The sequence below is a fragment of the Elgaria multicarinata genome, chromosome 6 (genome assembly GCF_023053635.1).
Source record: "Elgaria multicarinata webbii isolate HBS135686 ecotype San Diego chromosome 6, rElgMul1.1.pri, whole genome shotgun sequence".
Lineage (NCBI taxonomy): Eukaryota > Metazoa > Chordata > Lepidosauria > Squamata > Anguidae > Elgaria > Elgaria multicarinata.
The window spans coordinates 47,177,388-47,202,463 of record NC_086176.1 but is presented as its reverse complement, the minus strand read 5'-3'; the positions used below and the strand labels follow the sequence as shown (position 1 = coordinate 47,202,463).

The 25,076-nt window shown below is 41.7% G+C and overlaps 1 protein-coding gene across 1 annotated transcript in view; it reads left to right on the top strand.

Moving 5' to 3' along the window:
- The window catches only part of TRPM6 (transient receptor potential cation channel subfamily M member 6), a 98,521-nt gene that overhangs the window by 40,867 nt on the left and 32,578 nt on the right, over positions 1 to 25,076 (top strand). Inside the window, exons 18-27 of the mRNA XM_063128760.1 lie at positions 3,043 to 3,198; positions 4,337 to 4,480; positions 5,557 to 5,685; positions 10,706 to 10,957; positions 12,610 to 12,784; positions 14,996 to 15,110; positions 16,975 to 17,174; positions 18,569 to 18,701; positions 20,352 to 21,487; positions 23,179 to 23,285. Of these exons, the coding sequence (XP_062984830.1) occupies positions 3,043 to 3,198; positions 4,337 to 4,480; positions 5,557 to 5,685; positions 10,706 to 10,957; positions 12,610 to 12,784; positions 14,996 to 15,110; positions 16,975 to 17,174; positions 18,569 to 18,701; positions 20,352 to 21,487; positions 23,179 to 23,285 (2,547 nt within the window). The remainder of the gene's footprint in view (positions 1 to 3,042; positions 3,199 to 4,336; positions 4,481 to 5,556; positions 5,686 to 10,705; positions 10,958 to 12,609; positions 12,785 to 14,995; positions 15,111 to 16,974; positions 17,175 to 18,568; positions 18,702 to 20,351; positions 21,488 to 23,178; positions 23,286 to 25,076) is intronic.

Here is a 25,076-nt window from a genome sequence, read left to right as displayed (position 1 = left end):
GTTTGAAGTCAACATTGGCTACAACATTTGGCTCACTTGTCCTAGTGTGTAGCAAGGAGACGTTTAGCTTCATCCCACGTACCTGTTTCCCTTGAATTATCCCCTACAGCGCTAAGCTGGCATTGTTGTTGTTGCTAAATCACACCCCGGGCGGCAGCACTCCTAAGACCCTTTGCAAAGGGTTTAAGTGGGGAAATGTAAAAAAATCATAAAAAATCAATGGATGACCCAATCTGATTCAAACTTGGTATGCTTAAAGCTCTCCTTAATATCTATTACTGTGCCAATTTTCATGTCTATCTTTAAAGCTTATGCAGATGTAAGCATTTGTTTAAATTTTCTTTAAACATATCAAATCCTGCTCCTATGTCCCAGTGGCCACTCGGAAAACAGCAAATGTTTCGCTCGAAAACTACTAGCAAAATAGCTCGATTCTTTTCCCTTTATAGCACAATTAAAGTAGGATGCATGGGAGTACTTCACAGTCAAAGCAGATTATAAACTGGAAAACTTCAGAGTACTTCACAATAAAAGCAGATTATAAGCTGGAGAACTTCAGAGTTCGTTGCATGCAATTCGCAATGATTGCACAGTATAAGGCTGGTGTGATAAAGCTCGTTGACTCAGAACCATTTCCTTTCCCAAGCATAGCTTTCAAGGAACTGCAGCGTCTGGGTCTGTTTTGCTAAGGCTGGTTCCATTTTCCATCATGATCTTTTTACATATTTGGGGGAGAGAAAGTGGAAGCAGGACTAAATGCAGTCAGTGGCTTTTTGAGTCTCCCATCTACCTGATGATAAGAAACAAGCATGGGGGAGGAAGAGCCAGGACCAAATGTACATCAAGAAAGAACACTGGGGTGGAGGAAGAGTGAGAGGAACTAATACCATGTGTGTAATTTTATGGGTAGGCGGGTGGAAGGGCAAGTATAATATACTAGAAGATCAAATCAGATTTATTTGTCGTCAGACCGTTACAAAATATTTAACGAAACATACAAGATATCCCTAGAAATGTAATACATTTACATAAAGTTAACACAAACTCAGATCATATAGAAGGAATGTAAAATTCTGGTTCTCTAGTTAAAATAAGTAAAAGTACACAAACCTGTAAAAAGTGGATAAGATCAAGCAAAAAGTTAAAAGTACTGAATCTCCCTTTGAGAATTTCTCTCTAACACCAATTATTGTAGGTTGAAAAATAAACATGCTTTTTAGTTATATACGTCTCTTGCCCACAAAGCTGCTGGATTACAGAACTAGCCATGCACCGCACTGGCTGAGTCAGGCCCAGAATGAAAAGATTTGGGAGCCCCTGATCCTTGCCGGTAGTAGAGGGTGTTCAGCCAAGATTGGTGGTGGAGGAGGAGTTAAATGAGGAGTTTCATCTGGAGCCAGCACAAGAGTGGGGATGCTCTTAAATTTTGCCCCAACTGAAATCCCAGAAAGTTAGCACAGTTGCTGGCTCAGGCAAAAGCCATTTTTAAAGACCAAGGAGGGGGTGATTCCAACCCATCTGGAGTGGCTAAAGGGTAATGCCACAATTCACTGGGCTGCACTGGAATCACTGAGCATCATCAGACAGGAGGAAAATTGTGTTTCCTTACCATCGCTTTCCCCTGCTTCTATCCCACAACACTTCCTCTTTCTTTACATGGGGAAGAAAAAGGAAGTAAACAACGACCACGTGTTCCATTCAGTGGGCGTTTTTATCTGCTGCTTCTCCTGCACACAGCAAGAAATGGTGGCATGTTTTGCTACAGCTGAAAAAACTGGATTTTCTGGGTCTTTTTTTGCGATGGGAAAATGAGCAGAAGGGGCGGGAGACACGTGGGAGGTGGACGGCGTCATCAAAAGGACCCACGAAAAACCTGAGTGGCCAGTAACAAGTGTGCAATAAACCACTTGTCTGATGACGCTTACTATCTGAGCATCTGTGGTGACTTCTCTAGAGTGTCTCCAGAGCTCTTCCTTCACTGCCACACCAACCAAATGGCCACTACCACATCTTATGGCTGTAAATACCATGAGTTACTTCTGCATCGTGTGAAGAAATAGTAACATGTGCAACATTGCTTTGTGAGGCTGCCTCTGTTTGTTTTTCCTTCTGTCCGCAAAAAAAAGAAAAGAAAAAAAAAGCAGGCGTAAGGAAGGAGACAGGGAAGAGAATTACATAGCACAGCAGACTATGGCATTGCAGCAACCATTGGACCAGGTGTGGGGGTTTTTGAAAGGGAAAATTTGGGGGGACGGGAGGCTGCTTCTTTGGGCTTAGAGCCCCACCTCTGCCTTGTATTCAGTTTGTGGTCTTGGGCAAATTGCCTCTCTCCATCTAGTTCAGTGCTCTGTTTTCAAAAGCAGAATTGGGCCATGAGAGCAGCAGAATTCCCTGGTTGTTTTTCACCAGGGAAATGGTGGCACCACCTGGTATACAAAAGGCATACCACCTCTGACCATGTAAGGGACTCTTCCCCATCCTAATGACTTCCAGTGTCGGCAATGCTGGGAATTATGTAAGGCTGATGTAAAGTCAATTTAGCTTTGCAATTAGCAATTGCATGAGCAGCTTTTTAAAAGGCAATAGCAAGCTTGAGAGCCTGATCTAGACAATGACCCTGGCATGGGGATAGAAGTGGCAGGCCTCATCATCCAGATCGAGATCATAATCAGAGGCAAAGGGTTAAAGCCCCCGTAACCCCCAAACCATGGTCCTAAACCAGATTGGCCCTCCTGTGCCTGCTATCTGCTTTTAAAATGTCATTCATGCAATTGCTAAATTGCATGAATGGTGTCTCATCTGGTTTAGCCTCAATGGGAGGAGCTTCCTTTTACAGAGCTGGGTTGGAGCAGCTTGGAGGAGCTTTGGGTGGTGAAACAGAAGGAAATTACGGCAAGAGTGGTTTGGTGGGGTTGGTGGGACTTGGAGAACCCTCACGTTTTGGAGCCATCAGCTGCTGCTGTCTAGTGCATCATCCGTACTACGTGACAGTGAAATAATAACATTGAATCTATTCTTAGTAACCAGGTGGTGCTCTTCTAGGTTATTCTAAGTATTCTCCTGCCCCCCACCATCTTGATGCTGGAGTTTAAAAGCAAGGCTGAGATGTCGCATGTGCCTCAATCCCAGGAGTTCCATCAGTTCACATGGTACTATGGTGATCCTAGCACCTCCAGTGTTAAAGATGACCTCTCACTGGTGAGTGTGGTATCAGGTTTAGATTTCACCAAGTGACTGCAATATCAAGGCTTTTATTCCTAAGTGTTTTCTTTTTAACTGTTGTGTATACTAGAAGAACCGAAAGCTAAAGATTCTGATACTGTTAAATGAGGCGAAATCTAAATGCCATTTTCCAACTGCCAGGCTACACGAAAGGGAGCTTATAATTATGTGCACAACAAACCTCCTGAGAGAAACTAGGGAAGATAAAGAATGTTGCATGTTTTGATGATGGGTATAAGAGGGGCAGAGAAACCTTGCCTCTCTGGGTCATGGAGAATCTATGCCCCGGCCACTACCAAATTCAGACCCTTGCAAACTCATGTGAATCAAGGCTGAAGGGGTGTGTGCGGAAAGCTTTCTCCCCTGCCCCACTGCCCATTTTTGTCTTTTATGTTTTTCTTCCAATGGATCGCAAGGGTAAGGGATTAAGCTTCATGGCTGATCTACATCCAACACGCCCCCTTTCTGCTGCTATCACTGCTGTGGCGCTGACTATGGAGGGTGGGTGGCAGCAGAGTTTTCCTCTGCCATAGAAAGAACATCTCCAAGGGCAGACCTGCCTCTCCACCTGCAGATAAAGACACCCACAGCATCTTACAGCCCCTTAGCCACCATTCCTGAGAACTCAGGGCATGCCTGCAGTTTCTCTTTTTCTTTTTCTTTTAAGAAACCTTGAAGCATCACTTAGGGCTTAGTGTTTAATTCTTTTTCCTTAGAAGACCTTAGAACTGGACAAGGCCTACTGATGGCAAGTTGAGAACAATAATCTCAATATTACTTTTGTAATGATAGTTTCAGCTTGAATCCTAAACTCATGGTGGTGTGGTTTATTATAGATGATCTAGTTCTTTTGGTTGTACATGGAAAATAGAATCATAGAATAGCAGAGTTGGAAGGGGCCTACAAGGCCATCGAGTCCAACCCCCTGCTCAATGCAGGAATCTACCCTAAAACATCCCTTGCACTAACTATTTTTGGTGTGTGTTTTTAATACAACACAGTCCATTCCAACAAGTTGTTGTTCCAGTTTCCTCTTCCTTTTTGCTTATTTACATAAACTGGATAAACGAATTTAAGCTGACCACTAACATGAACATCTTATTTCTTTATGAAGAGCAATTATGATTTAGAGAAAGGAATGGGAAAAAAGGATGAAAGCCAGACTTTCCCCATCAATAATGAGCAGGGAAGTCTTCCTGGGACTAGGAAAGTCTATGAATTCTACAACGCACCAATTGTCAAGTTCTGGTTTCACACGGTCAGTCACTGTTGATATTGTAAATGTTTTCACTCCAATGCTTATTAAAATATAAATAACATATCCACTCTGAAACAGAGCCACTTGGGCAGAGCATGAAAAACCAATGAAATTAATGTTAGAGCTTTAAGCAATTTCTTTAAATATCTGATTTCAGCTGTCTAGTAGCCTGTTCTGCTTTTGATTAAATTAAATATCTTATTTGAAATGGTGATGTTCCCCATAGGAGAGGTGGTTCTGAAAGGTATTCAAATATTTGGCTTCAGATTCTTGAGAATGTTGCATTAAGAAGACGACGAGTCTGTTCAATGACACAATGCATGGATGTTGATTCATTGACTTCAATGGCTGGCACTACATCTGTCACAGGCTTCCTCAAAACATCAGTGTTTCCATATTTTGGGTGTCCCTCAGAAAGTTGGCTTCAGTGTGGGGTGCCCTTGGTATTGCTGCTCGTGGTGGCTGTTTCCATCCATTTACTTACCAGACATTTGGCAAGCCAACAAATAGGTAGGAGTGCTGAAGAGTAGCAACTAGCAGGCCCAATCCTCAACCACCGACCCTTCAAGATGAAAGGGCAGACAAGTGAAGAGGTGGTGAATACTGCTTCCGCTCCTCAATTCTGCTCTACTTTTCCTGTATGTCCACCTGTTGGGGAGTGAATACAACAAGTCTTGAGTGCTTCTAAGAGAGACACTACAAAATATGTTCAGTTATATTGACTTTAGCTTTTTGGATAAAGCTATTCGCACATTACTTTTCCACCCACACAAACTCCCCCACTGAGTCAGGCTTCTTCATACAACTGTAATGTGTGAACCTGGAACTCATGAGTTTTAGTCATGGAAACTCCTGCAATCTTGGAGGCACAATTTTCTGCTCCCTTGAAGGCTGGATGTTGCTATTCTCAACATCCACAAGCTTCTGACTTGCCTGCTGTCGTTGCTCATGCATGCCCACACTGAAGAGTTCACACAAGTGGTGGTAGAAGGAATATTGTGCTGTGCAAACTGTTTATTTCTATTTTTTTCTCACAAGTGTCTGCTTACATGGAATGTGTATTGTGTATTCTTCAGATGGCCTATTTAGTCTTTCTCATGCTATTCACTTATACTGTCTTGGTGGAGATGAAACCAAAACCCAGTGTGCAGGAATGGCTTGTGATCATCTACATTTTCACCACTTCCATCGAGAAAGTCAGAGAGGTAGGCCCTTTATTTCATTCTGATTTTACTGCTGTCCATGTTTATGATAGGTCTTGTAGCTACAATTATATTTAGGGTATACAAGGAGGAAGAAGTCACCGTTAATTTTAATCTCATTAAAGATTAGAATGGCATTTTTCAAAAATAAGGGTCTGAATGACACTAAAACAGAGTGTGGAGCTTTTCAAAAATCCTCTGACTTTTTTGCCACCATATGCTTTTAAATGTATAAATGTATGTAAGATTCAATCTCTAGGCTTTTTGTTTGCAATTCTTTTCCGCAGGGTGGGTATTTTTTGTGTGTGGTGTTGCAAAGTCTTTTTCATTTTGATTCCTTAGACTTTTTTTAAAAAACAAACAAACAAACATTTTATTAAGGGTGTTTAGCAAGCCTCTATTTGGTAGCTACAGACATCTTTGGATTTTTCCAGATAATAAAACCTGGAATTTTATCCTGGGCAATAAACTTGAGTTAGACCCATTTCAGTAGCAGTAGCACAATACTCCTCCTTAGTGTATTGAATGGGAGAGAGGATAGCCTTCTGTGGAGGAAGAGCCAAGCTGCTATTGCAACCCTTAGATCTGCCTTCCTCCATCTGGCACCATCCAGTTGTTTTGAACTGCAACTTCCAGAATTCCTGACCATTAGCCATGTAACTATGGCTCAGTTCAGACAACATGTTAGTCAACGCAGTGTGAAAACGCCACTTAATGGTTGAGTTTTTAGGGAGTACTCCCTACACAACATGTTCTAACTCAACCATTGTGTAACTGTGGGCTACCGTGGAGTTGAGTAAAACCCATCGTGATGTTTGACTGACAGTTTCTGTGGCCCCTCTCCTCTCCTAGTCCTTCCGATGGTGTCCCATCAACCATTGCTGCAAAAAACTAATCCCAGCAGCTGTCCTGGAGTGGCACTTGCTCCTTTTGCCACTCTTGCCAGGGAACTCTATAGCCAGTGAGAAAAGTCAACTCAACGCAAAACTCCACAGAGCAACACAACTGTTGGTCAGGAACTCACCTTTGCACAGTGTGGATATTCTGCGTGGAGTGTTTTCCCAAAAAACTCCACGGTTGCATGGAGTTCTCCTGCCAGACAACACATTTCTCAACAGTGGTGTAAAAACTTCACTGTGGAGTTCAAAAACCATTGTTGAGAAATGTGTTGTCTGAACTGAGTCTATGAGACTATTTTTTTATGAACCAATTACTTAACTCATGTACTGGTTCTGGTCTACTGAGTAATATTTTTCAGGTCAACGTATCTTTGACATGCTTAATTAATTTCTCAGGAGTTTGCTATGTGCAACTCCGGCAACATTTTTTCTTCAGATTGTATCAAATAATTGCTGCACCCTTAGGCTTTTCATTTCTTTAAATATTGTTGTTACTAAAAGTAGCATCATTCAGCTCAATGGAACTCTTAAACATAAAGTTATTTATACATGCCTCCCCCCCTCAAGGTCTGGAGGCTGCCCTTTTAACACCCCTCTTTTCACTTGTTGCTTATCAGTGTGATCATAGCAGTGTATAATTGGGCTCTGCTGTATAATGTGCAAGAATCTTGTTTATGGCCTTCCAAAGATTCCAGTTCCCAATTTGCTTAGCAATGCTGAAAAAGCCCTTTGGGGCACTTTTATTGTTCAAGGAAGAAACATGTCATTTTCCACTTTCCTATTTTCGAAAACCTCCCTTTCAGGACCAGCGTGTCCTTGATAAATGACAAAGATTTGTTCTCTTCAGTTTGTAGCAAAGTAAAACTAATTTATTACTTCACCTACGAGAGCTGTTTTGCTTTTTTCCATGCCTCCTGGGGCTTATATAATATTTATTGTCATCCACAACCTTATCTTTCTATTTCAGCAAAACTCTCACAAGCACCAGCTTAGCAATTGTATCCCTGCTGCACTCACTTTAGTGAAATAATGAACAAACAGAAACAGAAGTACGTTTCAGTAGGAAGAACAGAGATGAATTGAGGGTACAGAGTCTTTGAGGAGAAGCTGAATGACTCATTTCCAACTCTAACAAGCCACAAGAGTACAGCATATGCCATGTGACCTTGCAATAGGAAAACCTAAACGTTGGTTTTGTTTTAGTGTTCATATGTCATGGAAATGTGGGGCCAGGCAGAGATTTTCCAACTTTCTGACCTCGCACCCCAGTTGGTTTAAATATTAATTTAATTAATATTGAAAGAGCTAGCAGCAAACATAGTGGTCAGAGCACCAAGTTAGAAATAAAATGCCTTCTGGAAGACGGAAGTCTTAACCTGGGGGCTGCCTAGATGTTCTGAAAGCCCTGCGGTGCGTTCATGGTGGCACTGCATCGGTGATATGATGCAGCAGCCACCTCACAACCATCACGGGGCTTTCCCTCAAAGCTGTGACTTTGAGTAGGGGGTTGGACTCGATGGCCATTTAGGCTCCTTCCAACTCTACTATTCTATGATTCTATGATTCTATAAGTTTCGGGGACTTACCCCAAGGTGAGTATAGTGCATCCGCCATCTATCCTGTCTCTGGAGTCGCAGTGGAGGCATTCCCGGGAGGATGGCGACCCCTGATTGGCTGCCGTCTGCCTGGGCAGAGGACAGGGGGCGTGGCCGGTGTGCCAATGGCTGCTGGAAACCCCGCACCCTCCCTCTGTGTCGGGATTAGCTGCACCAACCCTCTGCAGAGAAAGCATGGGGGGTTTGCTTTAGGGCGGCAGCCACCCAGTGCCGTATAAGCAGCGCACTGGTGTCTAAATGTATATAGAGAAGACACCAGGCAGAACTCCCTGGGAACGGCATTCCACAGACAGGAAACCACTACACAATATGCTCCCGCTTTGCACCATTATGGGCAGCGGCATCTAGAGAAGAGCCTGTAAAGATGATCAGGCAGAACAATATGGGAAAACGGGACTCCTTCAGATGGACTGATCCTAAGGCATTTAGGGCTTTAAAAGTAAGCACCAACATTTTGAATGGGGACTTTAGCGTCTTTTTGTCATTCTCTGGCCATTGTTGTTTATGGGTTCTTTATCTGACGTTGTGATAAACTCTCCAGTTTTGCTTCTGTGTCTAACCAGCACTTTTGGCGAGTATTTGAAGAGCAGGGGAAATGTGGCACTTAATTGTGAAAGTGAAAGAAAGCACCATTTCCTCTTTGTGCTATTCCACTATACCAGAGTGCCACCTAGAGATCAGGTAGCAGGAAAGCAGGAAAGGAAAGCTCTTGTAGTACTTGGATTTCAATTCTGCAATGAAATCTAAAGCAGATGCAGTAAATTAACAGCTGCATGTAGGAAAGCTCTGGGGCCTGAAAATTTATTCAAGTTTATTTTATTTTATTTATTATATTTTTATACCGCCCAATCGCCGAAGCTCTCTGGGTGATTCACAAACCACTGCATCCACTCTTCAGGTGATGTAAAGCCAATTAGTAGTTTACATTTGTCCTCCAAGAGGCTGTAAAAGGAACGACTTGTAAAAATGCTGTGAATGAGGAAGGGTGAGTGCACCACAAAAGCCTTGTCAGGAAGTACCAGCAGACAGAACCCACGCTTCAGGGCTGACAAGGGCTGACCAATGAACAAGGTGTGACTGTCCCCTGCTGTTTGAAGAAGATAGGAACAGATAAAGAAATGAAACATAAACAGGAACATCAGCAGGCAGTCCCTCTACAATGGGGTTTCTGGGTATTAGGAAAAAATAGAGCAGGTCAGAATAACCTTGGGGGCTGTCTATATGCAGGGAAAGCTCCACGGTGGCTGCAAATCTGTGCTGCATCAGTTATAGGATGGAGGCACAGCTTTGCAGCCACCGCTGGCTTTCCCGTGAAGTTGCGGATTGAAAAAGTCGGGGACTTACCCAGACTTTTTCAGTCAGAACGACATCACTACAGCTCTTCTTCTTTTATTTATGTTGTATCCCACCTCGATCCAGAGGGAGAGGCGGGTAACACATAAAATTATTATTATTATTATTATTATTATTATTATTATTATTATTATTATTATTATTATTATTATTATTGGGCCAATCCTGGGGTGGTCCCTGGTGGAAGGCGACTGCTGATTGGTCACTTTCCACAAGGAAGAAGGCAGGGAGTGGCTCCAGTACCTGGATTGCTGCCAGAAACCTCACACTCCCTCCTCAGCATTGGGATTACCCACCGCCACGTTGAAAGAGGAAAACCGTGCGGTTTTGGAGCTAGGCAGCATCAACCCTGTGCCGTGAAGACAGCTCCTTGATGAAGAATTCTGATCTAGATGTGCTGTTTCCCTCATGTTCTGTTTCTTTGAAAAGGCTACATTTCATGATTTGAGATGCTAAAAAAGAAAAAGAAAAAAGTCAAATAATAAGTGAAACATACAGCCCTCGATGTTAGTCTCTTCTGAAATGGTTCACCCCTGACAAAGTTCTTATACAGGAGCATATTTGATATGTCAAACATTTCACCATTTCTATCTGATTCATCCCTATCATGGAAACCATTATAATGACTATTTTATGGATGGGAAATTTATTATGTGAGATGGCAACTTTTCAGAGGTGACACTGTGAGACTCTGGGTGCTAATGTTTTGAACTTGTTATTCGCTTCATAAAAATGGCAAGAATATTACATTTTTGTGAACCGCCCAGAGAGCTCTGGCTATTGGGCGGTATAAAAATGTAATAAATAAATAAAATAAATAAATAATGCAGTTTTCCTGGGGAACATGGTATAATAGTAGTTTCTTCTGCCTTCTTGAAAGTGTGCTTAATGAGATCTTGTATGGAATTATGGAAAAGACTACAGAAGAGAACTCTAGTAATACCTTCACCATGATTTAGCTTGTATGGGGAAATTATGCATATGGCTATTTTTGTTAAATGTGTGTGAGAGCAGTCGAGGTCTAGGGGATCTACAAAAATGGGGAGAAATGTGACTTCCTCATTTTCCCCTCCTGCCATTCTCATCTCTCCATGAAATACATAATATCCTTTACATTGTTCGTATCAATTCAGCTGACTTTCCCTCTGCCTTTAGGTATTTATTTCGGAGCCAGGAAAGTTCACCCAAAAAGTGAAAGTATGGATTTATGAGTACTGGAATTTTACAGATTCTATTGCCATCATCTTGTTCATGACTGGTTTTGGCTTGCGCTTGGCTGGACCTCCACTTCACTCAGCAGGAAGGATAATTTACTGCCTGGATATAATATTCTGGTATGCCAGGCTCCTCGATTTCTTTGCTGTGAATCAACATGCAGGTCCTTATCTAACTATGATTGGGAAAATGGTAAGAATTTATCTACAGAGCACTTTTCCTAGTGATTATGTCATCTTTTCTTCTGGTGAGGCTGTAATAGCTACCTGAGTCATGGAATTTTAACTGGTGAAGTTTGAATCTTCACCTATTCAATTTTGCCTGTCATGTATAAGGAGCCATGCCAGAAAAAAGTTGATAACTCTTATTTGCTACTCTTCTTACGTAAGATTATAAGAACTGGGTTGCTAGACTAGACCAATCCCACCTAGTCCATTATTCCATTTCCAAAAATGTCCATCCAGCTGCCTCTGGAAGTTCAAATGCCCTGTTGTTTGTTTGTCCTCAGCATCAGAGGAATATTAATTCAGAATACAGAGGTTTCATTCATTCTTATGCTGTCACTACTGGTAGACTTCATCTTTCTTTTTAAAAAATCCAAATGGTCATCTAAGCCTAATGGCTATTGCATTTCCTGGTACCATGAATTCCCTAATGTAGTTATAGAACCTAAAAATGCTCAAAGAAAGTCAAGCAAACTCAAACTGATGAAATCCTTTTGTACAAGCATTCTCTATGTGTCACTGGCTGTATACACATGGAATGACAAGCCACAATTTTGGAGAATCCCACTTTATTGTGATCAGGCTACATGCTAGAGCATGCAACCTGTTTGCTTCACTTTACAACAGGCCAAGAATGGTTTGTTTAGTCTTTTATCTGAATGGTTTGCACCATACCAAAGGCTCATGGTCCATGAATAGCACATTTTGGGCACAGACCTTCTGGCTTGGGTGCTTGTGCACAAGTAAGTACAGGATTGCAGACATCGGGATTTTCTACACAAGGCATTTCTTGTGTGCTTGTCATTCTTTACCTACGGTTGTTTATGGATTCTTTAGAAGAATGGGTTTTTTAGAGCAAGGAAGTGTGGCATTTAATTGTGAAAGCCCAATTTCTTTGTGTGTGTTTGCGCTATTCCACTATACCACAGTGCCACCTAGAGCTTATGTAGTGGAAAAGTAGGAAAGGAAATTGTTTGGATCTCAGCTCTGTCACGAAATTTGAAGTAGGTACAGCAGATTAGCAGCTGATTAATAGTCTCATGTAGAAATTCTCATTCTGAATAAAAGAGCATGAGTGTATCATATGAGATGCTGTCACATTCTTTCTTAGTAAGTTGCCCAGACAAATTTATCCAAATCAAGAGAGAGAGAGAGAGAGAGAGAGAGAGAGAGAGATTTGAGGAGTGGGGCGGGAGTGGTAAGCCCGGTTTCCCGGTTGTGGGGTGGGGGAAGCACTGCTAGTCAGGCGGGCAGGTGCAGGCAGGAGGCCCTGTGGGGCTGGCCGCCATTGCTTTCTACACGACAGGCAGCCTTCATTTGGACTCTCCGCCTGCCCTATCCAGGGATCGTGAGGTGAGTCGCGGTTAAGCAAAGGAAGCCCCACACTGCCCCAGAGCCAACTCCATGGGCCCCGGAGGTCGAGGCAGGGATGCTTTAGGGTGGATTCCTGCATTGAGCAGGGGGTTGGACTCGATGGCCGCGTAGGCCCCTTCCAACTCTACTATTCTATGATTCTATGAGTTCTTCCCTATACAAAGGAAACCATGTTTTCCCTTCTTGCCTTCAAAGCCATACCACTCTGACTACTGTGTTTCATTTTCTTTTTTCTTTTTCTCGCAGACAGCAAACATGTTCTATATTGTAATTATGATGGCTATAGTATTGTTAAGTTTTGGAGTTTCTCGAAAAGCAATACTTTCTCCGCATGAGCAGCCATCATGGACCCTTGCACGAGATATTGTATTCCAGCCTTATTGGATGATGTTTGGAGAAGTATATGCAGGAGAAATTGATGGTAGGTCTGGTTTCTCTCAAACGCCGCATGCATGCAACACGTATGTACATAATGGTACAGCTCAAATAACAAGGAGTCTTGTGACACCTTGAAGACTAAAACATTTATTCTGGCAGAAGCTTTTGTAGACACCGGCATCAATTTGTTAGTCTTTAAGGTGCCGCCAGACTCTTGTTTGTTTGTGCTGCAACAGACGAACAGAGCTACTCCTCTGTAAATAATTATATCTCGTAAGACAGCCCCTCACATTTTATTGGCTGGTAATGGTAAGAAGTAGTAGGGGATTCTCTCAGCTGTTCTCTGCAACATGAGGTGTAAATCAGAAATATAATTTGATACCATGCAACTTCCTTGGCATGAGCAGCAATCACTTCTGGGTAATCAGAAGCGTGGCCAACCAGCCTTCTCCTTCTGCCAATTCTGAGGCACTGTGGTGAGAGACAGGCTGGAGGACAAAAGGTGCTTCCAAATGAGAGTTTCGTTGTGCAGTTGCGCTGCCTCCTTCACAGGATTTTACAAGGGTCCACAGAAAGTCTTCTTCAGTTGGTAGCACCTCCTTCCCCCCCCTCATTGCTTCTTCCACCTTTTTTCTTTCTTTCTTTAAAATAAAACTATTAAGGGGGAAAAGGCAGAATATCTGCAAACGCCATTTTATTAACAGCGGTAGGAGACCGCTGTCTGCAAGCACACAATGACTACTGAGCAGAGGAAGGTCCAGAAAAGGCCAGCTGCCTAGGGCACCATGCTTTCACCATGCTCTTTGAGGGCAGGAGAAAGAAGAAGGCACAGATCTAAGTGAGTGCTTTGGGAAGGGAGGGATAAACAAGTGATTGGTAGGCAACTAGCTGTCATTGGCAAGTTCATGTTTTCCAACTAGCATTTTAATGTCTCAAGTAAATGAAAAGTTTTTATAAGACTCTTTAAAATGTTGAAAATAGGATGGAGATGTTTATGTTGGAGCATCTAATAAGGTAATAGTGAAAAATCTTCATTTTGCGATACAGTGAAAAGCTGAGACAGCAGTTGTGGTCTGAAATCTTTCCGGACCAAAAGTGGCACAGAACATGTTGTTGGACTGCAATTGCCATCATCCTACACCCTAGGTTATCCTGGTTAGGGCTGATGCTGGTTGTAGGCCAAGACATCTGGAAGGCCGTACGTTCTGCACTCCTGCTTTACATGTTTAGTGATTATTCATTTAGAGATGGATGTTGAATTCAGGAAACCAAAGATGCTTCTAGATGAGGCTTTTAACTGCAGTCACCCTGCCTCATTCACAGAATGTTGTGGGTTCAATCCAGATGTTCCTATTTCAATCTGCAATCCCCCTGTGCTTTCCCTCCTCTGCTTACATCCTTTTTCTTACCACGGAAAATCTCTTAAGGAAAAAAGATGGAATTCCTCCATCTAGAAGCACCCCAATGTTCTGGTCCTCCTTCATCCATGGACTCATAGAGTGGCCTTGGGCACATTGTTGTGTTTCCATCACAGCCTGTAGTCCACACCTGTAAGCCTACGGAACACAATAAGACACACCTGACTAAACATGCATAGGATTGGGCTTACCCTATAAAATTCCTTATTTATAAAATGGACATAATGTTAATATTAATTAATTGGAACTATAGATCCTTATCCATTAAATGGGAAGTAATATTAACTGACTTCATAAGACTGTAGTGAGATAATGATCAAAGATCATTTGCATAGTGGGAATGGTATATAAATGTTTAATAATGAGATTTTTTGAGGGACGGTAGTGAGCCTTGGTATATGGAGCATTTGAGGATAGGTATCTTAGACTGCACCTGAGCTTCAACACATGGTAATCTTTAATGAAGATGTAGTTCAGTGGTTTCTCATTTTTAGTAGAAATTGGAAAAGACGTCAATATGATATGTGCTTTAACAAGAACCTTGATATTTTATTAGATGTCTTTAAATCTAAACCTGTAAATAGAGAGATTCTCCTTCGTTGTGGCATGTAGATCAGAATAGAAGAAATCAATTTAAATGGCTGGAGATGCTGCATTTTATTGCTGTTAATTATCCTTTCGTTAGCATTAAAGTCAGTGAGGCTGCACACTTGATTTTTATCCTGGCCAAAGCTCTTAGGCTATGAATGGGGGGATGTGTGATTAACTGGCTTACTATTTCTATTAACTGGCTATACTGGTCTTCTATACAAAGTCTGTCCTTTCTAAATTCGCAGCTTGTGAATTAGACCCAGAGTGTCCACCTGGTTCCTTCCTCACACCATTCCTCCAAGCTGTCTACCTCTTTGTACAATACATCATCATGGTCAACCTGCTGATTGCTTTCTTCAAGTAAGTATCTAGGACATTTCCACTGGCATTATTGCTAGTATTTGTACAAGATGAATTATATTAAAGGGACTCAATTCAGGGGTTTTGCAGAGTGAGGAAATAGATCAAAATGAACTTTCCGGGGCTACAGTAGACAAGACAGGATCTACACTGGAGCCTCATTTGTTTGTGAGGTCCTGCTGTGCAGGGGGCTTTCTGGGGGCACACCAGGGATGCTGGAGAAATTGGAGACGTACTAAAATGAGTTTGGATTTCTACAAATCCGACCTGTGGAATCTGCAAACTTCTGATTTTTTTTTTTTTTTAACTTCCCCCATATTTATGCAAGTTCATTCACAGGAAAAGACTCACGTTTCTGCTATGCCATGCTGGAAAATATATGTATGGAAAAATCGAATGGAATGATGGAATGGGGGACAATAAACTAAATTTTATGTACTAATATATATTATGTAAATTGTTGCAAACTTCCTTATGGAATTATTTGTGTATTTTTCCACATAACAGAAACAAAATTGAATCCGTCTGTGAACGGACACCGGAATGAACGGGCACTGCACAATCCACAAAGCTGGCGCGGGATGGGTTTCACAAAACACACAAAGCCCACACATCCCTGGGCGCACATTAATTAATACAGCACACGCTTGAGTGCCACACATCAATGCATACTGTTGTAAATGTGGGAGGAGGAGGAGGACTTTGAAAGGTGACAAAAGTCTCTGTGTTTTTAGCACAAGCACATGCTACTTAGTGCTGCGACTGCAGGAGGAATGGGAAGGCATGCTGTCACTTCAGTTTGGGACTGTTGTTGTTTTGAGCCAGCGGATTGCAGGCGCACCTTTGGTGCCACTGAAGAACGGATGTTTAAAAATAAATTGCATGGTTTTTCACACTGCATCACTTTGTAGGTTTGCAATAATAATAATAAAAACTTAGCTGTGCTGGAAAAAAATCATAGATTCCTTGCCTGCAAATCACATAATCACTACGATGAAAATACAGGGGAGGAGTAGTTTTAAAGCCACTCCCATTGGTAAGAGTTATACTGCCATACAATTGAAACACATACATTGAAGCACCAAAGAAATCTTAATAAAAGTAGCTTGGGAAAAAATGAAATATTGAAAGTGAAGCAGCATGAGGACAATGGATTGGGTTTGCGCGCATTGGGTTCCCTGTGCATAAACCAGGTGTTACAGTACTGAGATCCAGCACTAGTGTATATTGGCCCCTGATGTCCAAGACTAAGACAAAAGAAATAAGCAGAATCCATCCGAAGGCATGTTTGTGGCATTTAATATTGGTAGATGCCAACAGTCCCTATCTTACAAGTGACTTAGACTGCTGAATACTTGTGATTATTGAATTACCTTTGGACACAATTTTAGGAATTGTTTTCAGCTGTCTAGAATCAAAGGGAAAGCTACTGTTTAACAACTATTACTCATGTAGTTATTTGAATGGCTTCATAAGATCTATGATATAAAATGGAGCATTAAAGAAACCTGTACTTTGTGGCTTGACTTCTCCCATATGTCAGCCATAGGATGTTTACTCCCAGCTGTACGAGCTTTTTAAAAGATTGATTAATAAAAGCTTTATGAATATTACCACTGTTGCTGCTTAGTAAGAAATGTGTGTCCAGATGGAATAGCAAGCTTTGTAAATCTCAATGTCTCTGCACTTTCTTGCCTCTTTTTCACATCACTTGGTCACTTGGGTCTTGTTAATGAATTTACCTTAGCTTGGTTACTTTAATTTGAATACTATGTTTCACTTGAAGACAGGTATAGTTTTAAAATAATTTAGGAAAATAACATATGAATATCCCCCTGCCTCTCTTTTCCACTTGAACCTACAGTAATGTTTATTTTGATATGAAATCCATATCGAACAAACTCTGGAAATACAACCGTTACCGCTACATCATGACGTATCATGAAAAGCCATGGCTGCCACCTCCTTTCATCATTCTGAGCCACATCGGTATCCTCATAAATTGCCTCTGCCATCGCCGGCTGACAAATGAACTGGATCACGAGGAAGGACATGTTGAACTGAGTAAGCAATATCTCTTATACCAGGGCCAAAACATAATCTAAAAATGTGTTCTCATGGCAGGCCATCTTTATGGTTGTATTCACCACAAAAGTAAGGTCTGTTCCATGTACTTAAGAGCTGTGAGTCAACATGCTTTTGGTGTGAAGCAATGTGAAGAAGCTTCCCCACTACCTATCCACCCCAAACTGCTGTTCCTGTTTCAGTAGAGGTGCATTAATACATTTTCTGGTTTGGTAATACATTACCAAAATATGAGGAGACGTAAGATGATAGCACCACCCAGTGGAAACTGACAGTAAATACTCAGTTGTAGTAACCTCTTTAATTCCTAAAGATATCATATATAGTTCCAAAGTAGATTACAAGCTATGGCAGCCCTCCCCAGCTTAGTGCCTGCAAGATGTTTTGGACTTCAATTTCCATCAGCCCTAGCTAGTGTGGGCAAAGGTTAGGAATGCTAGGAGTTGTTGTCCAAAGCATCTCGAGGGCACCAAGTTAGGGAAGGCTGATCGATGGGATTATTGGGTCAATCTCATTGCATAATAGAGATACAATGCTTTAGAATGCACTCTCTGAATTCAACATTTATTAGTTGCTATCATGATTTTTTAAAAACGCATTTGCATTTCTGCTTGTTTCTGGGGTTATTTTTAGAAGAGCAAAAGCTCTGTTGCACAAACGGTCACTCCCGGCAGTGCAATGGAACCTGCGAAGGCTGAGTGGCCCCATTGGATACTGCCCCATTGGATACTTTAAAAGAGCAATCCTCTGGTTCTAGGAGAGTGGCCCAGGGACCATAAGATTCGTTGGAGTCCTCCCCCCTAAAAATATAGGATCTGTTGTAACCTCGGAAGGGGGACTCTGGTATCTGATCCCTTCCCGGTCTCTCACCGCTGCCATGGAAAGAACTACGCTGGCTGTTTGCTGAGGTCACAAATGGTTCCTTGGAGGGAAGGAAAAGGGGTCATTCTGGTGAGTGGGAAGGGGAGGGGAGAGGCCAGGAGATTAAGAATCCTATGGACACCCCAGCCCCAGCCCCACCCCTGCCAGTGTGCCCTCTTTAGACAGGCTCAGAGGCCCACCGAGGGCGGGGAGACACAGAACGGAAGATAGAGAGACAAAAATCACCCCCGTCTTCTGACAGCCCTGCCAGCAGTAGCTCAGCAGGACATTGGATATACAGAAGCCTCCACGTTCAGGGGCTTGCATCTCACAAGGACACCACCCACAGGATGCATCCGAAAAGCCTGGGGCAGCAGGAAAGCCTTGGATTGGTGCAGAAAAGTTAGCATTGTGGGCACCATTTAAGCTTCCCTTGGGAGAGGAAGAGGTATGGCCCTGAGGCAAAACCATCTGTGTCAGTGTGGTAAAACCTCCTTCTTGTCATTTCCCAGAGCTGTACCTGAGCGATGAGGAATTAAAAAAACTTCATGATTTTGAAGAGCAGTGTGTGGAAGAGTACCTCCATGAGAAGAACGAAAGCCTGCATTCCAGTGACAGTGAAAGGATCCGTGTGACAACGGAAAAGTAGGGGAGCTCTTGCCACAACAATATTAGCCTTACTGCAATCCATCAACGATCTAGTAACATAAAATAAGTTTAAATATTTAATATTAAATATGTTCAGGATTTTAATGCTACTATACTAAGAAAACTTCCAGAGCAAACTAATTAAACTCTTTGAGCTCCCTTAGTACATTAAATGCAGCAATATGTTCCACTCTTTAAGGAGACCACCTTAAATACTGATTCAGAGCATTGTCCCAGTATTTTCAACCAAGACCAGCGGTAAATATGAACCGCTTTTAGGCAAAGTTTTAGCAAGATGCCCTGAAGTAGTAGTAGTAGTGGTTGTTGTTGTTAATAATAATAACAACAACAACAACAATCATGGAAAGAATCAAAGGAGGGCTTACAACCAATAAAACCTTTCCCCCCTTTTCATTCTTGTTTTCTACATGCAGATCTTCTATTGAGGATCTGAAGATTTTTTCAATTACAAAAGAGCAATAACACTTTACACACTCTTCAAACATCACCACCGGATTTCATGTATATCTTCTTTTTTTCAGAGTTATCAGAGGTCAAGTTCCTCAGAAGTATAATGCACATTATATTACTATTTCGAACTCTGTAGTATTCCGTAGAACTCTGTAGCAGTATACATTAAGTCTCCAGATTGTTTATTGCTTTGGTACATCTGCATCTGCCCTTCCCTTTAAGAAACTCCAAGCAATGTGTGTGTTATGTTCAGGCATTCTCCATGACCAAGTACTGGCCAGGCCCAAACCATTTTTATATTTAGGGTTCATCCACACCTGCAGCCTTTTGGGAAGTGGGGAGGGACGATCACGGAGTTTTCCACTCCCGGGATCATCCCTCAGGGGTCACACACCAGCAAGTAGTCACGGAAGTAAAGAAGGATTTTTTGGGGCACTTTTTTTTTTTTAAGACAATTGCACAATTGTGTAGGTGTGATCCTGCGCGAAAGTGAGAAGTGTTTTGTTTTGTTTTTTTTAAAAAACACCCAACAAACTCGGTGCTGAAAGATGCTGAGAGCCACCCCAAAGATGGCAAAAATGCTCTCTCCCTCACCCCGATGCCCATGGACTCCCCTCACACAGTGCCGTGCCCACTTCCTGACCCCTGCTACTCATGGGGAAGAGGGAGGACCCCGGGAGGGAGAGCCACTTGGCCCGTGGAGCTTGGGATGGTCTTGAGATGTTGGAAAAGAAACGGGGGAACAGCAGTCCTAGCTATCCCAGGAGAACTGAGTGCTCATTCCTGGTTCACAACGGGAACAGCTGTGCGTCATTTGGACGTGCAGGAACGACCTTGTGACCACCCTGGGATAAATAGCAGGTGTAGATTAGGCCTTAGAGAAGGCTTTACTTCAGGCCAGCAATTCTGGCTGATAGATCAGTAGTTTTTAAAAGCTGCTCAAGGGTACTGTATCAAAGGCTAATTTACTACAACAGGTTCTCATGTGAATAGAACATGGCTAGAAAACTGCAGGAAATTAAGTCTCTTGTGGGATATTTAAATTTTTTGTCCTCCTGTCTAATTAGTTAGTGGTTTCATTTACCAGTTGGAAAATGGAATGAATCAATTTCATTGAGTTAGTTAAGTATGCATATGAAGGCAATTTTGTAATATATGTACATTCTTTTCTCCCAGAGTTCAGGAGATGTTTTCCCAGCTGAAGGAAGTGCACGAGAAAGTCTTTTATATCAAAGACGCTTTGCTTGCCCTGGACAGCCAGCTGGGACACTTACAAGACCTATCTGTTTTAACTGTTGATACACTGAAAATCATCTCAGCTGTGGACACCCTGCAAGTTGAGGAAGCCCTTCTTGTGGATAAAAAGCATCAGACCTGTCGGAAGCTTCCTCATAGTTGGAGCAATGCTAGGTGTTCAAAGGTCTTGAGCAGTATGGAAAGCATGAGTGATAAGAAGTACAATTACTACAGCATGCCACCTTCTCTTCAGAAAAGCCTGACAAGGAGCCAGTGGTCAGTGAGAGGTCCTCTTCGCATTCTTGGTGCCATAGACTACACTGAGATCAAACCGACAGACAGACATCAGGAGCAGGAGATTGAAAATGACACTCTAACCTCTAGAGCATCTTCAGAGAGTAAAACACCCCCTAGATACGGTCAATTTCTTCTGGTTCCTTCTAGTCAGCAAGGAGCCTCTGAAGATGCTGGCTTAAGTTTGACCCTTTCAACTAACCTGAATGAGCCCAGTGAAGATGGACTGAAACCTAAGGCCCAAAGTAAGCATGGCAGCACTACTGCGCAACTGAATGTAAAGAGTGCTCCTGATTGCGCAGAAAGAGAGCCAGTTTTCAATCAAGACCAGGAACTGGGATGTTCACCAGCCAAGATGGACAGCGAGATTCCAGTCGAACGCTCTTTATCTATCCAAACATCTAGCATTGCCAGTCAGAACTCTCAATCTTCACATCAGCATAGGGAGGAAACAGGAGGAGGTTATGTGAATTGGGGTTTTTTGGAAGATGATGGAAAGAGTTCTTTTAGCAACAAGTCAAGGCAGCATCCATGCATTCATTCTACCGATAAGAAAGACTGTGATGGTAGCCCTCGACATGTGCAGATCAAGGAACCACAATCGTTCTCCTACAGTTCTGACAGATCGGGGTACAGCAGTGACAGCTCACAGTCTCTTCTCCCGTTCCAGCGCAGCATGTCAGTCTGGATCAACCCACTTAGGAGAAACTGGCCTTTCTACAAAGGAGGTTCCTTTTGTTCCCACCGTGCAGAGAAAGTGGGGAAACCCTGCAAAATAAAAGGCAATGCCAACACATTGTTTAGTGAATGCTGTTGGGTTGGGTTTTACTGCTGTTCTAATGGTTTTATTTTCCAGTCTTCTACTGCTGTGTGTTTTCTTCCTTTTTCAAAATAATGATTTTTTTTTAGTTCTTTTTATTGTATTTGTCATTTTAAACACTGTAAAATTATATTTGAGTTTCTTTACCATTGCTTTTAGCAGTCTTGAACTTTTATGAAAGGGAAGATAGACATATTTTAAATAAATTAATGATATCCTGCTGAAAAGCACTTGCCCTTTACAGCTATTTTGGGATGATGGTCCCAGGCACTTTGGGGTTATAGCTAGGGATGTGCGAGAAATGCATTTCAGTTTATTTTAGACCAGAATACACCCAGTTTGAACCCCCTGAACTCGAACACAGTCTTGAATGCAATCTGCATTCAAAGTCTATATATTTCTGAGATAAAGGTGCGATTTGTAAAGAAAGGAGAAGTGCATTTGATTATGCATAGATTAAAAAAACACACAAAAAAGTGTGTACTTCTGAAAAAAAAATCACACTAACACCCTTTAGTCAAGTGGGAGAAAAGTGTTTACTTTTAAAAATGCTCACTGAAACAAGCTCAAAATTTTGTGTGAATAATAATAATAATAATAATAATAATAATAATAATAAGCTGGCAATCTGATATGGGCACGAGTCAGGGCAAGCTACAAGGTGGAAATTGGAGAACTTCACCAAGCTACGATTTTATAGGTTTTCACATCTCTCTTGGGTTCTTGCTACTCCATTCCACTCTTCTTTGTGATAACCTACTAATCTTCCCCGTCTTCATAGTGCAGGGACTGAAAATCTACATGCTAGTTAGGGCAGTCCGTCTTAGTAGTTCAAGTTACTCATGGAGACATTTCAATTAAATTAAATTAAATTAATAAATGCATTTTAGAAACAAAATAACCCCTAGGTGCACACACACCAGGGCCCTTTAATATGCATGCCAAGTTTCATGTGTCTAGGGGGCTGTCTTCATGGCGCCAGGTTGGCAGCGCTCCGCTGCCAACCCCTGTGCTCCCGCTAGCGCATGGTGGCGGCAAGTTGTCCTAATGAGGGGAGACAGTATGGGCTTTGCGGAGGCCATTAGGCTCACCAGGCCCACCCCTCCCCCTACTGCAGTTTCCGGCAACCAATAGGAGGTCACCTTCCACCTGGGAACATCCCTGGAGTGGCTCCGAGCGAGGACAGACTGGTGGAAGAACCAGGCTGACCTCGCTCTTGCTGGAAAAGTCGGGGTAAGTCCCTGCTTTTTCAGCTGTGCATCTTCTCCTCTTTGCCCCGGGTTGGCTCTGAATTTGTGGCAGCAGCATCTGCCAGCCCCCCAGTTTCACGGTTGTGGTGCTACAGCGCTGACAGACAAGCAGAAGCACATCCTGTTTTGTTACTATAGATATTTTAATGATCCATGATCTCCAAGCACTGACTCCATTGTAAAGGATGAAGTCATGGCAACACAATGACTGGAGGTGAAAACAATAATGTGAAAAGTTGTAATCCTATACCTACTAAATACAGAGCAGGTTGACTCAGTGGGACTTACGTTTGAGCAGACGTGCCCAGGATAGTGATGAAAGTCATTTCAGCACTTCAGAGCTTTATAAAGTTTTCTTTGAATTATAAATCTGTTTCCCCCCACCCCACCCTTCCACTCTCAGAGCTATCAAAATCTACTGAGTTATGCCAGTCAGTATGGGCAAAGGCAAAACGTGGAAACAAAGAAAGGAGATCTCTGAGGAAGAAACGGAAAACTCTTCAAGTGCCGGTAGGTGCCATTTTGTTTTTGTTTGTAAAACATAATAAATGTAGAAGTATAAAGCTATGAAAGTTCAGCTCAAGTTTCTAGGTGATTTTTTAAAAAGAAATGTTGCTGGCATGGCTGATGAAACACTGCTTACCTGGAGACCACCCAGTTAGTGCTCAAATTGTGGGAGGAGAGATAGAGGTCCATAACGATAGCCACATGTCCCATCTTCTGATTCCCCCAATTTTAGCTAAATCATTATCTCCTCTGTAGCCTTCTACAAACAGTAACTGCAGGGTCTGTCTCACAAGTAAAGGGACTGAGCCTCCTCTGCCCCCAGCCCATGTAATCCAAGGGCTGTGCTTGGTACTTAACATAAAATTATGTCTTTTGTTTTAATTTTCCTTATCTTTGACATTTTAGTTTATTCTAAGGATGCAAATCACCTTCTCCAGCTTGGAGCCCTCCAGACGTTTTGGGCTTCAATTCCCAGCATTTCTAACTATTGGCCATGACAGCTAGGGCTGATGGGAATTGAAGTCCAAAATATCTGGAGGGCACCAGGTTGGTATAAGCTTAGGTAAAATATAGCTATAATCAGCAATATGTCATTTTAGGTGCCTTAAAATAATTTGAGATGTATTCAGTAGAAGAATTTAGATTAAGATAGTAAAATTGAAGAGCTATATGTTTGATTTATTACAATTAAGGGATGAAAAAATATATCGCGGGGATAATTGAACTCCTAGCATTTTGCAGTCAGCCATGGCACCTTAATTGCATCACTAATTTCCATGTAAATTTAGGGTGGCCACTAAAATTGTGTCTGTCCAAAAAATGGACACAGACTTGCATAAAAATTATAACTGCTAATTTATAGGTGTCGATGCAAATTTAGGAGTAAGTACTGTGTATTCATATTATTTATGTATATTGTATTTACTGTTGTTCCCCACCTTGATGAAAATGGAGAGGCGGGTAAGAAATTATTATTATTATTATTATTATTATTATTATTATTATTATTATTATTATTATTATTATATTTTAGACTGAAATACAATACATTTCACCATAATGGGGAAGACTGACCAGGAGCTTTTCTACAAAAGGCATTTATTGTGCTTTTGTGATTCCTTGCTCACAGTTGTTTATGGGTTCTTTAGACAACATTGTCTTCCTCCAGTCTCACTTCTATTTTTTAAGAGCACTTTGGGGGGGGGGGGGAAAGCAGGAAAAATGGGGTATTATTTCTGAAAGCAAAAAAAAAGGAGAAGAAAAAAGAAAGTATTTCTTTTTTTATAAATTTTTATTTTTTTCCTGCAATACTTAAACATACACATTACATCCTTTCATAAAGAAAAACCACAACAACATACTACATAATATTGAAACATTGAATACATAATATCTTATCTAAATACATAATCAAAATTAACATAGAAGTGCACCCCCCACCTCGGGATCTCATTCCTGATTCCAGAATCTCATACTTTCTTCTGCTGGTGGTTTCCCACTTCCCTTAGAAAACACAAATATTAGGAACTGTTTCCAAATTCCTTCAAAATCATTTGATTTAGCTAAACCTCTTCTCCATTTAATATTACATGTCAATTTATCATTAATAGCTATATCCCATACTTCTTTATACCATTCTTCAATAGAATATTCCACTTGAATCTTCCAGTTCCTAGCTACAATCAATCTTGTTGCAGTCAGCAAATTCGTTATCAATTCCTTGATTTCCTTTTTACATTTTAAATCTTCAAATAGTGACAGTAATGCAACTTTTGGTGTTCGTTCTATCTTCAT